Source organism: Telopea speciosissima, chromosome 2, assembly GCF_018873765.1.
Source record: "Telopea speciosissima isolate NSW1024214 ecotype Mountain lineage chromosome 2, Tspe_v1, whole genome shotgun sequence".
NCBI lineage: Eukaryota > Viridiplantae > Streptophyta > Magnoliopsida > Proteales > Proteaceae > Telopea > Telopea speciosissima.
The window spans coordinates 78,845,302-78,859,946 of record NC_057917.1 but is presented as its reverse complement, the minus strand read 5'-3'; the positions used below and the strand labels follow the sequence as shown (position 1 = coordinate 78,859,946).

The 14,645-nt window shown below is 40.3% G+C and overlaps 1 protein-coding gene and 1 non-coding gene across 2 annotated transcripts; both read right to left on the bottom strand.

Moving 5' to 3' along the window:
• Nucleotides 1-5,531: 5,531 nt before the first annotated feature.
• On the bottom strand, nucleotides 5,532-5,624 carry LOC122653312. Its single transcript, XR_006331747.1, has one exon. It is a non-coding gene; the product is annotated as a small nucleolar RNA Z122 (small nucleolar RNA).
• A 1,756-nt stretch (nucleotides 5,625-7,380) lies between these two features.
• Nucleotides 7,381-9,188, bottom strand: LOC122650267. Its single transcript, XM_043843635.1, has one exon. It carries the CDS (start codon nucleotides 9,003-9,005, stop codon nucleotides 7,761-7,763), a length of 1,245 nt encoding a protein of 414 aa, XP_043699570.1. The 5' UTR covers nucleotides 9,006-9,188; the 3' UTR covers nucleotides 7,381-7,760.
• Between the last annotated feature and the right edge of the window lie 5,457 nt (nucleotides 9,189-14,645).

Genomic DNA, 14,645 nt, shown 5'->3' with positions numbered 1-14,645 from the left:
CATTGTTCCTTACTTTATATCGCAGCGTGATTGGGGGTCTTCAGTATGCCACTCTGACACGCCCTGATATTGCCTTTGCAGTCAACAAAATATGCCAGTTCATGCACAGTCTTAGCACCGATCAAAAATAATAATAATAATAATAATCACACATGTTTATGAAAAAAGAGTGAGAAATAAAACATATAATTTCTTGTCCCGATAGGTTTTGAGTCATCTAAATAAAGTTATAAAGCATCCGGTCTTCCACACCCATTTCTTTTTATGTACTGGGTCGGGAAGAATCCAATCATCCATGCATTATTTTTGAAAAAGCAGAAACAAGACATGGGAACCAACAAGCTTTGGGGTGGTCCCAGACATGGGAATCCTGTAGGCTGTAGCCCACAGTATGGAGAGGAAACCATCAAAGCATCCACAATTGAAAGCCCACAATAATCTGGGTCTGAAGAGGACCCCAGACCCAGATTACTTCAAAGCTATTTCCCAACTCCAAGCAAGCCAGGGACAAAATATAGAGGCCATGAAGCAGTTGATCAAATCATTAAGTCAATTACTCCTGCAAAAGCCCTCCTAAGGATCTCCTAAGGATTTCAAAATGGAACTGGAACCCAATACCTAAATCAAACATGACTGTTTATAATCAAATCGGACTGCGTGCATAAATGACTCGATTCTGATTTCTTAAGTTATCATCCAGGTTCAGTATGATTTACACCAGAAAATCGACAATTCTAAATGAAATAGGTACAATAAACTCAATTTTCTGTACTTATGATCAACCAAAGGCTGGTTCTGAATTTTAAAGGTGGCTTTTTCATGATGTTAGACAGTAAGGGAATCTACAATAAATATTGAGAAATAAGCTTTAATTATTCTGAACTTATTAGTTCATGCTCTCAAACTTGGTGCAAAGATACTCGAATTAAAGGGTACACTAGTGAAATCAAATGCGAACCAGAGTTAAACACATTGCAAATCAGAATTGCAAACCGTTCTTCAAAACCAGTACTACAAACTGCATGCAAATCCAATATGAACTGGATAAGAAAAGCATATTAGAAACCAGTAAAATCGAACTGAATGCAAACGATTTTGCTTTGGACTGATTATTCCAATCTAGTTTGGTATTGATTTATACCTTATCAAAATGTAATAGAACTAGAACCAGACCGATTAACACCCTCATGAATCCTCTCGCTCCCCCCCCCCCCTCCCCTCCCCTCCCCTCAACATTTGGCTATTAAAAGCATAGAAGGATCTTTGAGCAAATGCAATTGAGAAGCGATAAAATGGTATTGTACATTAGAGGGCAGCGAGTTTATTTTATATGAAGAAGAGAAGACAGACACAAAGATGCTAGCGTACCCTGCCCCAATAGCACAAAGAGCCTTCACCTAAAAACATTTACAATGATAGTTTTACCTGAAAAAATATAAAGAATGTTTCTGTGCCGGGGGAGCAAGCTACGCCCAAACACATGGGGGTAGACAAAATGACCACCTTGCCCCCCTGAATGGCAGGCTCATATATCAACAAAGAGCTGAGGGAAACCTATCCTGCATCCCATCCAACTTTACCTCTTATTTTTGGGTAAAGTACACGTACCCCCCTATAATGCACCCAATATTCCTCATACCCCCTAAGCTTCTGATAAGTCCACGTACCACCTCTCAATATTCCACGTACCACCCCTGTTTTACCCCCTAATACCATTTAAGTCCACACAAGATATTAAATGCTAAAAAATTACCAAACTACCCTTTCTTACATTTTTTTTAAAACTTGAAAAGATCTAATTGCCCTGATCTATTTGCTAAAATTTGAAAAGACCAAAATGCCCTCATCTTCCCCAAATCATCATCTTCTTTTACATACCCACCACCACCACCACCACCAACCGTTAACACCATCACCACTGGTGAAACCCCACCTCCAACTCCTCCACCTTTATCAATTCCACCACCTGTCCCCCTCCCTTGCCTATTCCTCCACCAACACCGCAGATGTGGTAAGGGAGCGGTGGTGGATTTAAGCTTGATTGGAGGAAAAAACGAAAGGGAAAATGGAGAACAAAAAGGAACAAAGAAAGAAAAATTCTGAGAATTAGAAAACAACCAAAAAGAGCGGCAATCAACGAGATGGGACTAGTACTAATCACATACCCATCTCTCTCTTTTTCTCTTCCTCCCAATTCCCCAAGTCCAGACGGAAACTCAACATTCACAACCATTGGACCGGTAGCGGAAAGAGAGAGAGAATGAGACATGGGAAGGTGGTGCTATGACTTCTGTGTCTTGTGAACCAATATATTTTTCTTCTATCGTTAATTAATTCGAAAACCTAAAAAAGACAAAAGAAGAAAAGGGGAAAAATTAGAAGCAGAATGAGTAATAGAAGGGGACAAAACTAAAAGAGCAAAAAACCAGAAGGATAAAGGTGGGAGGTGTTTCGGGGAAAAATCTCAGATTTTGGATGATTCCTTCTTCTTTTTTTATTTTAGTTTTAATATTTTTTTATGTGTGATTTTCAGCTTTGGTGGGACGGGAATTCAAAATCTCAGTTGTACTGTGTGTGAGTGTGACTCTGAGTCTGAGATGGCTGGCTGGCTGCCCTATGCTACAAGCGCCAGCCGCCTTATATTCATGAATTCTATCTGGGATTGGAATAGTAAATTAATGGGTTAATGGTGGGTGGCGGTGGTGGTAGAGGTGGTGGTGTTAGAGGTAGTGGGTATGAAAAAGAAGATGATGATTTGGGGAAGATGAGGGCATTTTGATCTTTTCAAATTTTAGCAAATAGATCAGGACAATTAGGTCTTTTCAAGTTTTAGAAAAGATATAAGAAAGGGTAATTTGGTATTTTTTTAGCATTTAATACCTTGTGTGGACTTAAATGGCATTAGGGGGGTAAAGCAGGGGTGGTACGTGGAATATTGAGGAGTGGTACGTGGACTTATTAGAAGCTTAGAGGGGTACGAGGAATATTGGGTGCATTATAGGGGGATACGTGTATTTTACCCTTTATTTTTTTCTTTTTCCTCCAAGGCTGCGTTTGATATGCATTCTTGGAATGCATCTTAGACTGTTTTCAAATTCTTGGATGATAAAATAATTGTTTTTATCATCCAAGACTGCAAAATTTGCCTAGTACCAAACACAGCCTAAATATATTTGAAAGATACCAATAATGTCTTATTTCACCCTCCTTTAAACGGTAATTACCCCCCATTGGTAGTAATGTCCTCAACCCAATTTACACTGGCCACCCCATGTGTCTAGGCGCAGCCTTTGCTCCTAGGCATAGCATAATCGCCCAAAAATGTATTGTACTCAAAAGGACAAAAAAATATACATACAAATTATTTAATACTTGAGAGATGTCAATAAAAAAAAAATCCCACATTAAGACTTTTACATAACATATACCATCCATATATCTAGATTTAAGATAGCTTTATTTTGTCACTCAATTAACTCTGGTAGAAGTGAAACCAACCATGTGACAAATATTTAAGCCGTGTAGAAATTTTCTAAGTGGGCCATCCAAACTAATAAAAAAAACCAGACCACCTGTTTGGGGCCCATCCAAACACTAGTTAAGGTCCAGAGTCCAGACCATTTATTTGGCTTCAGGCTTAACAAACGACCCGCTATGATTACAAGTTGACTTGGTCTTTCAACTGGTTGAGTGGGCTAGGATGGACCCCACCAACCCCACTTGAGTTAGTTCCAAAAAGATACAAAAGTTGCACATAGACCAATGTAGAAAATCTCAACCAATGACCCCAAAATCTATAAAGAAAGATCCAAAATTATCTGTAGTGGGGGCCGGGGGCCCAAAACTGGGATGAATGGAAGAAACAACAAAAACCCACATTTAGTAACCGGACACCTCATGTGACCTCCCGGAATGACAGAAATGGAAAATAAATTATAAAAGAGGAATCCCCCACATGAAAGTTCTGAAAATACCATATATTATATCTTCAATATATATATATATATATATATATATATATCGCCAGTATTTTTACAGGCTATAAAGCTAAGATAAAGGACACTTTCTTTTTTTTTTTCTTTTCAGATGGCCGGTGTTGAAAGGTACCCAAATGGGAAGATGGGGTGATTCTACAGAGAAAGGTGGAATGGTGGGAGACAATGGCCACTGGGCAAGCCCCTCCTCCTAGTGTACTTGGGAGTTCAGTGCCAAAGATTAAAGAAGGGGAAGAAGGGTTTAGTGTGGGCAAGAGGAAGTCCTTTATTATGGGGTTAGGTCTGTCTAGACAGTTTTCGTTTTCAATGCTCAATTGCTCTGGATCTCTTCCCACCTGGATTTGAGCTGCTGCTACACCGAACATAGAAGTTCCACCTATCTGACTCAGTGCCTTTTACTAGTATCAGTCGTGGCCCCATTAAAATCCATTAATCAAATTCAAAAAATCCTGGGTTCAGTGATAACCAATTAGGTAGAACTGAACAATATCAACAGGGCAGCATCAAAGACGCCCATTGATCACATAAATTTTCAATAGGCTGACCAACAACTCGTTAAGCTTTTACCCACCACCCCAAGGAAGAAAAATCAATTAAAATTGTACTGTTAGCCACAGACTGGTAGCAGCCTCTTTACATAAGGGAAGAAGGAGCCTTACAAGACAAGGTAGCTTGGGAATTCAATGTAGCTTATGATAATGTTAAGGGCTTGAGAAGGGGGAGGGAGGGAGGAAGAATGTCTATATCAACACTGGACCGTCGATAAGCATACCATACATCTGCAAGATCAGAGAGTCCTCTATGGAGAGATGTGGGGGCCATGTGATTTTGATGGAGGATCAGGAATCCACCACCAGGGTCCACATTCTATTTTTGCTTCAAATCAAACCCCCCCCCCCCTCTCCTTGGTGGAAAGACAAAAAAATCCACGTGGTGATGGAGAAAAAACACAGGGCAGGAATATTTCATGTCTCTGCGAGCAAGTGCTTTGGCTCTTCCACTAGAGTAAAAGAAGAAACAGAGAACAAAAGACAAGACACTTTGACAGCAGTGTCTTTAGCTTATGATATGATATTGTTGAGGACTAAAGACGGAGGAATCTACTCAGAGCTCGACCGTCCATTACCATGTTACCTCTTCACTGATACCCTTCAATTAAAAAATTCAAACAAAAAATAATAATAATAACCGCTAGGAAAATAGTGAATCATATTAAAGAATCATGTTCTCACCGATAAAGAAAATAAATTTAAAATTACCTTAAATTGCCTTGGGAAAATACTCTCTAAAATATAAGATGGGGAACATGGAACAGATCTAAGGACGGGAGAGTCGGGACTCGGGAGTCGACACAGTACTCTTGGCGTCGTAGCCTTCCACACAGTCCAAAAAACAGGAATCGAAGTGAGACCAATTGAAAGATCAAGCACACCGGCGTATTTTAGCATAAGACCAGGGCACGGGGAGGATAGTGACAACAAAGGCGAAGAGACTGCGCAAGACCGCAGGATAAAAGACAAGGCATGAAAACACTGTTTTGGGATCAGACTGACGTGCAAAAACATTCAGCATAGCTCAACCATTGGAGCCTCTGCTTATCCGTATTTATCTTTTTCATCATTTCCCAGACTCGGTCAAAAAACATAAATAGAATATCAATGCATGATTCAGAAGGTTTTTTTTTTTTTGGACGGACGCCTCACCATACGGTTCTAAGGTTTTTCTCAGGATGCTCGACACATGTCAGAGAGAAATCCAACGATTGTAAGGTAAAATACTTTACGATGGTGATTTCCAAACAAGCAGTGACTTCCTCTCTCTCCTCTCTCCACTCTTTCCTCAAAACCGTTCTCTTCACTCTGCTCTTCTTTTCAAAACCAGATTTTTCTCTCTCCTCTCTCCACTTTTGCAGTTTCTCAATGAAACAGCAACTTTCACGTCTCCTCTCTCCACTCTTTCCTCTTTCCCACGCTCTTCTCTCTCCTCTCTATACTTCCAGACTCTTCATGTTTATTCTATGCTTTCATTTTCTGTCCTCTCTGATCTCGTTATATTTCTCTTTCTCAGATTTGATACTTTTTATGAATAATATCACATTGTCTTGCAGTTTATTTGACTAAGAACAGCGATTTTGAAGAAGGTACTCATCTTTTCCGATAACCCAACAACGGTGTTCTCCTTTCCCTGAAGCAGCAAGTCCTCATGTCCCCTCTTCCGTTCCCTTGTTCCCTTCTAATTCTTCAATAAATTATTACCCAAAAAGCAAAAAGAGTATAAAGCTTGCAATGGCTAAGAGGGTTTAAGCTTCTTAATGGAACTTTACTGCAATTCAAAAGAATCTAATTGAGATTGATGCCACTTTTTCTCACAAGAGCTTCCTTGGTAGAAAGAAGAAACTGAGAAGCCCTACCAACTCATAATTCTGTAAGCCTCCTCTTAGTCTTAAAACTCTTGCCAACACTGTTTTCGACTTTCCGTCATCATTAAAGTTCCCTGTTCATGTACTCTTGTCAATAATTTCCTGCTTATAACTTCAATTTTAATGCCACAGTATTCCGAGATAATGGATAGGAATGAGGAGATTGAAGTTGAAGCCTCTTTTTTTTTACATCTTTTTAAAAATAACAAAACAGGAACCTTCATTATTAATCACTGCAGCTCATTCTTTAATAATCCCATCATTCTTTAGCAAGTGTTCCTTAGCTCATATGCAGGATGCATGGTTTTTCTTTAGCAAGTGTTCCTTAGCTCCTTAATTAGAGATCCATCTTTTAGCAAAACAGATAGAGATAGAGAGAAATCCACCATCTTAAACTATAATTGAAAATAGTATAGAGAGAGGAGAGAGGCAAGTCTGGTTTTGAGGAAAGAGTAGAGTGGAGAGTGGAGAGTGGAGAGTGGAGAGTGGAGAGAGGAGAGTGGAGACAGAATCACACGTTCATTGGAAACCACCATCTTAAACTATATTTGAAAAGCCAGCCCTTGGATTTTTGTTTGACATGTGTCAAGCATCCCTAAGGGAACCTCACGAACCGTATGATGAGGGAACCTTGGTATGTAAATCATGACCCCACTAGATGAGGAGTTCATCAAATAATAAGCTCAGAAGGAGAAGAAGCATCAAGCAACAAAGCCAAAAAAGATTGCAAATATTGGTAAACTCACCATGAAGGGATTAATTTGAGCCAATGGGAATCTGCACCAACCCATCTCAACCGGGGAAAAAACCTGAGACACCTGAGACCTAACCCACTTTAAAAGAAAAATAAAATAAACAGGAAAAGCTAAAACAGACATGGCAAATACAGCAGGAATCAACAGCACCACCAAAAACTCATTAAAAGAAAAAATAAAATAAACAGGAAAAGCTATTGAGAACAGTATAGAGGAAGACGCACAACTTAGTAAAATCCACAACGAATATACCAAAATACACAAAAGAGAATCAGCAAACTTACAATAAAAATTATCTTGTGAACTGGATCAAATCTCTTACTGACTACCTTTTCAAAGGAGAGATTACAAGAACCAGCAAAAACAGAGCAAAATAAAAAGAAATCAAAGAAACAGAAAAGCTAAAGGATCCCAACCCTTTGCAGATGGATGGAAGAAATCCTACATTAGCTGAAAGCCCCGCATATATACATCTAATATCTTCAATCGAATAAGACCCCGCAAAATGGAATAGCATAAGAACGGTGAGGGGGTGGGAGAAAAACGAAAGTTAAAATTTTCAAAATGTTACCAAATTACTCCGAAACCAAATCAATTACGGTCAGTGCGATTTCTGTTGGTGTGGCCTTTGGTGGACGTCCCATCCTTCTTCTGTGGAGAAGAAAACAACTGCCCGAACCCGAAGACAGAACCAGACTTCGACGATCCTCGAAGTGAACAGACCGGAACGTTTAGAACAGGGGAAATCCTGACATTTGCAGAGTAAGATCTTTCCATCCCTCTGTGTTTAATCCTCGGACCACCATTGAAGCTGCTCGGACTGCTCGAGCTTCTCTCTAAGCTCTGAAACACGATTTTGCCAGAAGAGTTCATCCGAGGACTGTCAACAGAGACCCCTCTAGCAGGAGTAGTGGTTGAATCAGGAGCTCTGCGAATCGGGCTCCGTCCGACCCTCGCCGTAGGATGCTCAGCCGCAAAAGGCCTAATGTTCTCGCTTGCAATTGCAGTGGTACTTCTCGCCGTTGCTGGCTTCGCTACTCTAAGCCTTAGTGGGGTCTTGCTCAGAGAAATTGTTTGGCTCGGATTTGGTTTATCCGAATCAAGGGAAAGCCTAGGGAGATCTTCATGGTCGGGGCCAGAAGAAGACGAAGAAGAAAGCGAAAGACGGGAAGAAATAGAAATGGACTCCGAATCAGAATCTCTCAGCAACGGAAGGCTCAACATAGAATCCACACCCGCTGACGAAGATTTTGAGTTTCTGTGGAGGAAATGCTTCAAAGACTTGGGGTTAGTATTCTTTGAAGAAGCGAAAGACGTAGCTGACTTCTGAAAATCTTGCTTAGCTTGATTACCCTGCAGCTTCTTCAAGCCTAAAAGCTCTCTCCATCTACTCGAACACCTCGGCGCCTTAGGGGAGAACAAGTACGGATCTGTCCCGGACAGCTCAGCTCTTCGGCGCGATTTGACAGCCTCTGGTGACCTTATCTCCTCCGAAGTAGACGTCACCGCCGTCGAAGCAACAGAAGGACGAACCGTTGTAAGCTGTAGAGGCATAAGCTTCCCATCGGAGAATAGCTCGTCAGCCGGGAGCATTGTCACCGGATCTTCGAGCCTGAACTCGAAATCTCCGACATCCTTGCCGTAAGCTTCGGGATCGTGTTTCTCATGCGACTTCTTTTCAGCCGTTGCCGACGTCTTCGCATTCGATTCTTCGTCGGGGAAATCACGACTGAAAGAGATTCTAGGGCTCAACCATCCGTACGTCGGATACGTCGGAGTACAGTCGAGGAAACTCTCTGGCGAAACTCCGATGTTGTTCACGCAAGCCGAAGCCATTACCGATGATCATGCAGCACGTGAAACCAGTAAAACACAACCAGAAATAGCGAATGGATACCAAAATCCAAGGAAAACTATCCGAATTGAAATAATGGTTTTGAAAAGAAAACTCAAATATTCGCCTGAAACAATCGCCGGCGAAGAATATACCGTTAGATCTATAGAGAGAGAAATCTCAAAGAGCGACGGAGATAAGCGTCGTAGTTCCCGCTCCACTAGGGTATGGAAATGCTTTGGTGTGTGTCCTACTGGTATTTTATAGTTGAAGCGGACCACGGATCCACCTTTCAAGTTTTCGATTCAGTCTGACAACTGGTTGCTTACGTGGCTTTTAGGGCCACGTAGGCTAATTCTCTGTTAGATGGAAAGCTTAAACAGTTTCTGCCCTTGGTTGTGCAGAGAACTACGAAAGTGACATTTGCGAGTTGCGACAAAAGAAAGCAAGTGCCACGTAGCTCATCGAGTTGCGACAAAATGAAATTAAGTGCGTCAAATATAACCCACTAGAGGACAAAATTGAATTAGAAGACTATACGAAATTGTATGTGAAATGACCAATTCCCATGCCACTGATCCGTATTGGTGCAGGGGCTACACGACCAGGCAGCTATGACCTAATTCGTAATGAAAAAAAAAATGTTATCCTGACTCATAGACAAGAGCATAAGAGATTACCATCCAACCCCCAATGAAATAAAAAATCTCATCTAGGTAGATGCCCCATACACAGGATCTTTATCACCTCCAGTTTGCTGACCGGCCCAGTTCCCCAATTCCTCTAACAAAGGGGGGTTGAAATGACCTCTCTACCCATGCCCAAACATCCTGCCCGGGTGGGGTCCACCATCTCCCTATTAGAGGAACTGGGGAACTGGGCCGATCAGCAAACTGGAGGTGATAATTTTTCCCATACACATGCTTTCATTGTCCCTTGTGTTGGTGGAGGAACTTTACGATCTGATAGTGATGACCTAATCCTCCTCATGGGGTGGGTGTATAATCCTTCAATTCAAAAGCATAAGTAGGGGTGTCAACTAGTCGGGTTTGATCGGTTATCAATCAATCTTAATTGGTCCTTGTTAATTTAAGGTTTTGTATTGTCTATGCTTGTTAGGTGATCACGCCACAATTGGTCAGGGATGGACAAATTTCGATTCGATTGGTCGGATATTAGTTCATAATCGGGCTTTAAACATGCTAATTAATGAAGTGGTCTATCAACGATCATTAAAATGGTCATATACGGCCTATATTTAGGTAAAATTGACTTTAATGGGTGAATCCGGTTATAAATTGTTGGTCCCAACATAGCCACTACCTTATACCGAAAACATCTGATTATTAATCGAGCAGTGCTTGACCTTGAAGCGTTTGATAATAGATCTAGTTGATCTCGGCCTTCTCCTTCACTTTAAGCCTTAAGAAAACAAATAGTAGGGTAAAAATTTCTTTAAATCAAATAATTAATTAACTATAAGGTTTAGGTAAATGGTAGAAAATAGGATTTAAATAGCAAATTAACATGCGTTGAGATAGAAAAAAATTGAGATCGAATCTTACCTTCACCATTCTTCTCTCTAGTCTTTCAACGATACTTCTCCAAACAAAACAAAACAAGTTTAAAAACTAGGAAAACTGAATTAAAGTTGTTCATTTGGATGACTTGTTTCTGATTAGGAAGTGGGTTTATAATTCGTGTCCAGCAAATTGTTCCATTATAGACAATAATTGTTATCAAAAGTACTGTATTAGTTGAGAAGGGAATTTAGGTAGGAAATGGAAGGAGTGACTTAAAATCTGGTTTCTTATATCCATTTTATTTTGGCTCAAAAGTAAATTTACTTTGAGGAAGACAACTGCTTGCTTAGTTGGTTGGTGCTTTGTCAGTAATGTCTTCACTCCCCCCTCCCCCGCCCATTTAGTTGTAATTAAAGTGCGATTGGGTAGTCAGATAGGATAGATGAAAAAAATTACTCTGAGTGATTTGCAAAAGTGGATATGGAGTTTGGTTTTTTCATATATTGTAATCCAAAAATTAATGAATTTCAAAACAAAAAATACTTTGAGTTGCTTTTATTATTCAAAAATACAAAACATATCGACCTAGAATGCATACCAAACACAGCCTTAAAAATATCATAATCTAATCTAAATTTTAGTAAAATATTGAATTATACTCGCATATGCTATCTTTAGATCGAGTTGTTTCATTCAATATTAGTTGTAAGTAATTTCTGTAGGGATCCATATTGGAGAGTAAGTAATGTGACCAAAGACAAACAAAAGTGTCAAGTAGGTATTTCCTGCCCGCTCCATTTCCTCAAGTTCCTGTAATAGAGGGAGGTGGACCCCATCCAGGCAGTCAGTGTGTTCGAGCAGGGGCAGGGTGATCTTTTGTGGCTCCCTCTATTAGAGGAATTTGGGAAAATGGACCTGCCCAGGAAATGGAACAGATAAAGGTCCGTCAAGTAGAGGAGTCCACCAATTTAACTCATTGAGGGAACTTGAAACTTTTGTATCACTACATGTGTAACCTTTCATGTTCTATACCGATGCATCTCTATCTCATTGCAATCCCAAGCAATGGGTTGAGCTCTCTCATCTTGGATGAGGATGGGAAGCTCTTGGTGGTAGCCATAGATCTACCACCATAGACCATGAGGGCTAAGAAGCCAAGCTTGAACCTAACCTTATTGCAAAATAAAGTTTATAACATGGATCCAGTCAATATACATAATACGTTCATGATCTCTATGGCATCTCCTTCTAGTCTCAATACACTATATATAGTCCAAAATTTGACCAAGTTGTTGACTCTATCTGCATTGTTCTAATGAAGAAAAAGGAAAATAATCCTCTCACCAGTGGCTGATTCACTCCAACGAATTTCCTTAGAGTAGATTATGTAGATGTATTTTCTATAATTACATAAGCACTACATGTGTTTACATTAGACACCTTTTTTTCATCATGTGATTTGCTCATATGTTTTGCATCAAAATGGAAAAAGGTCCAATTCCAAGTTTGACTAGTCTCCAAGGTTTTGAAAAACACAAATTAAAATGGGTAAGAGAACGTTGATCAGTTGTGTAGTCCCTGCACCAGTGTAGTGATCAATGAGAGTGCATAACGTGGTATCAATTTCTCAAGAGTTGTCAATGTTTTGTTATTTTTTTTTTTTTTAAAATACAAATGAAATTACATGATTTTTTAATCTTGTTCAAGGGAAAAATGATATTCAATAGGCAAAAAAGGACGGAGTTTTTCTCCACCCACGATGAAAAGGAATCTCTTCAACCAATAGTCATCATTGTACTTGAATGAGACTTTGGGAACAATGAAGAGCATTTCAGAGCTTCAAATAAATAATTGGGTTAAGAGTTCACCTTAAGTGGAGGAAAGCATTTAAAGAAAAAAAAGAGAAAGAGATCGTTGTGTAGTTGTGTAGTGTCTCCACCAGCACAAGGGTCAATCAGAGTGCACACAATGGCTTCAATATAGATGTGATTTTTAATTTCACAAGAGGTAAGACGGTACTTTCACACACTCCTGTGTCTAGGTATAGAAATCGCATAACTAGATAGCATTCTCCACCCCCAACAAAAAGAAGCAAGTTATGGATTCTTTCTCACCACTTTTGGTTCAAAAAGATGTATCCTTCTTTAAAGTAGGATCCTTTAAAATGGGAAGGTTTCCTATGTTGTCAATGTGGGAATAAATCTGCAGATTACCACCACCAATAAGTGATTTGAAAAAGATACCAATCCATTTGATCCCATGTTTTTAAAATAAAAAATAAAAAAATAAAAAAGACAAAAAGATTCTTGCTTGGTCACGCCCCCTAAATCCTCTCACAAGGTAGCATGAAACTATACCCTTACCCCCGGGTAGATAACGATGCGTGCTCTCCCATTGACCCACACGCTGATGTAGATATACGATCAAACAATGATCTCTTGCCTATAAAAAATCATACCGGCCGACCCTTATAATTTGTTAGAGACTTAGAGAGGGCATCAAAAGGAATCCACACATTTTTAAAGTTTAGAGAAAAGAATTGGTACAGTTAAGGTCTCAATAGTCAAGGATTGGTACAAGTACCCGTGGCCGGCGATATCAAATTATCAATGTTGATATCAATGAGGGATCTAAACAGCATTGGTTAACAAAAAAAAATGGATGTTTATATCGTACTAACCGATCCGTATCAATCAGTTATCGACATCGTTCATAATTGATACCAATACGAATCATTGATACGACGGATCCGATACTGATACCTAAAACGGTGGTCGGTGGTGTTAGTCCATCGGTCCATCCCCTTAATCTCTAATCCTAGCTATACTGCTATAGACAGCCAGATCCCATTAACAACCGGGTCGGATTCTTACTGGATTTCTACCCACTTCCTGCTTGGTTTGAATTTTTGGCGGTACTTTTCCTTCGAGCTCTTTCTTGGAAGGCGACGAAGTTTTAACGCATTCGGGCAGCGATTATTTTTGTTCTCTTTGACGTCGTGACGTTGACGACTCCTCGAGACCATCGCCAAAGCACGTGACTTTTAAAATGTTAAAGCTGGCTTCTGGCCTACTGCTACAGTGCTACTGCTCCTCTAATCTTATCTCCATGTCTTAAATCATCCCAACCGTTCATCAGCATCCAGATCCTACGGCTATCAACTGCTACCTTTTCCCCTTCGTCCTTATCTGGAAAAGCGGCTTTTGCGGCTTCTTTGGACAGCTGTCACATGAAGAGATTTTGAGCAGTGTGCTTATCTAGAGTTTCTACACGTGGCTTTTCCCAGGCCGTGTGTTAGTAAACGTTCCTCAACGGAAACCGTTGCAGTCTAGTTGACGGGACGGTGTCGGTTGGAAGAGTTTTGGAGCGGATAAGAACCAAAACAACTAAAATACAATAATAACCTCACAAACATGACCTTCCCATTAGATTTTTCAATAAGTTGGAGGGATAATTATGGAATAAAAGAAAAATCTACCGACATCAATCGATCATCGTGAACCTATCCCTAACAATGTTAGGATGGTAACCCAAAACGCCAACAACTGAAATTCCTCACGTGCTTTGTGAAGTTACAGAAACACGCTCACCTGTCATTTAATTGGATGTTGTTTTTGTAATTCAACTAGAGCTTTTCCAATGACGATAACTGTCCTTGAAAGTTAGTAGGGGGTGGTGTCGTAAAATTACCCAGCTAATACGGACAAAAGGTCGGATCTGCTGGGTAACTGTCTACCGTACGATGAGGGCTGAAACAACAAGACAAAAACCGGCGTATTTTGACACTGTGGTTCTCCCCATATTCATTCACCAAAAAACAAAAAACAAAAAGTTCCCCCCATATTCGGTCCAGTCAATATTGTGATTTTGTCGGACACTCGAACCCAAAGGAACCTCTACGCCACGTTGCCAGTTTACCTAATACTAGGAGTGTAGCCGTGTTAGTTTGACGATACGAATCTGAACCCTCCCTCAACCCGGACAGGTCCTGGCTGGGCTTTTCAGACCCGAGGTTGGACCGGGTTGGGTCTCAACTGAAGCCTCAGGCTCAGTTCAATGGTACACTGATTTCATATAACTATATAAAGGGAAAAGCCCCTGCCTGGCAGTGTGGAGTTT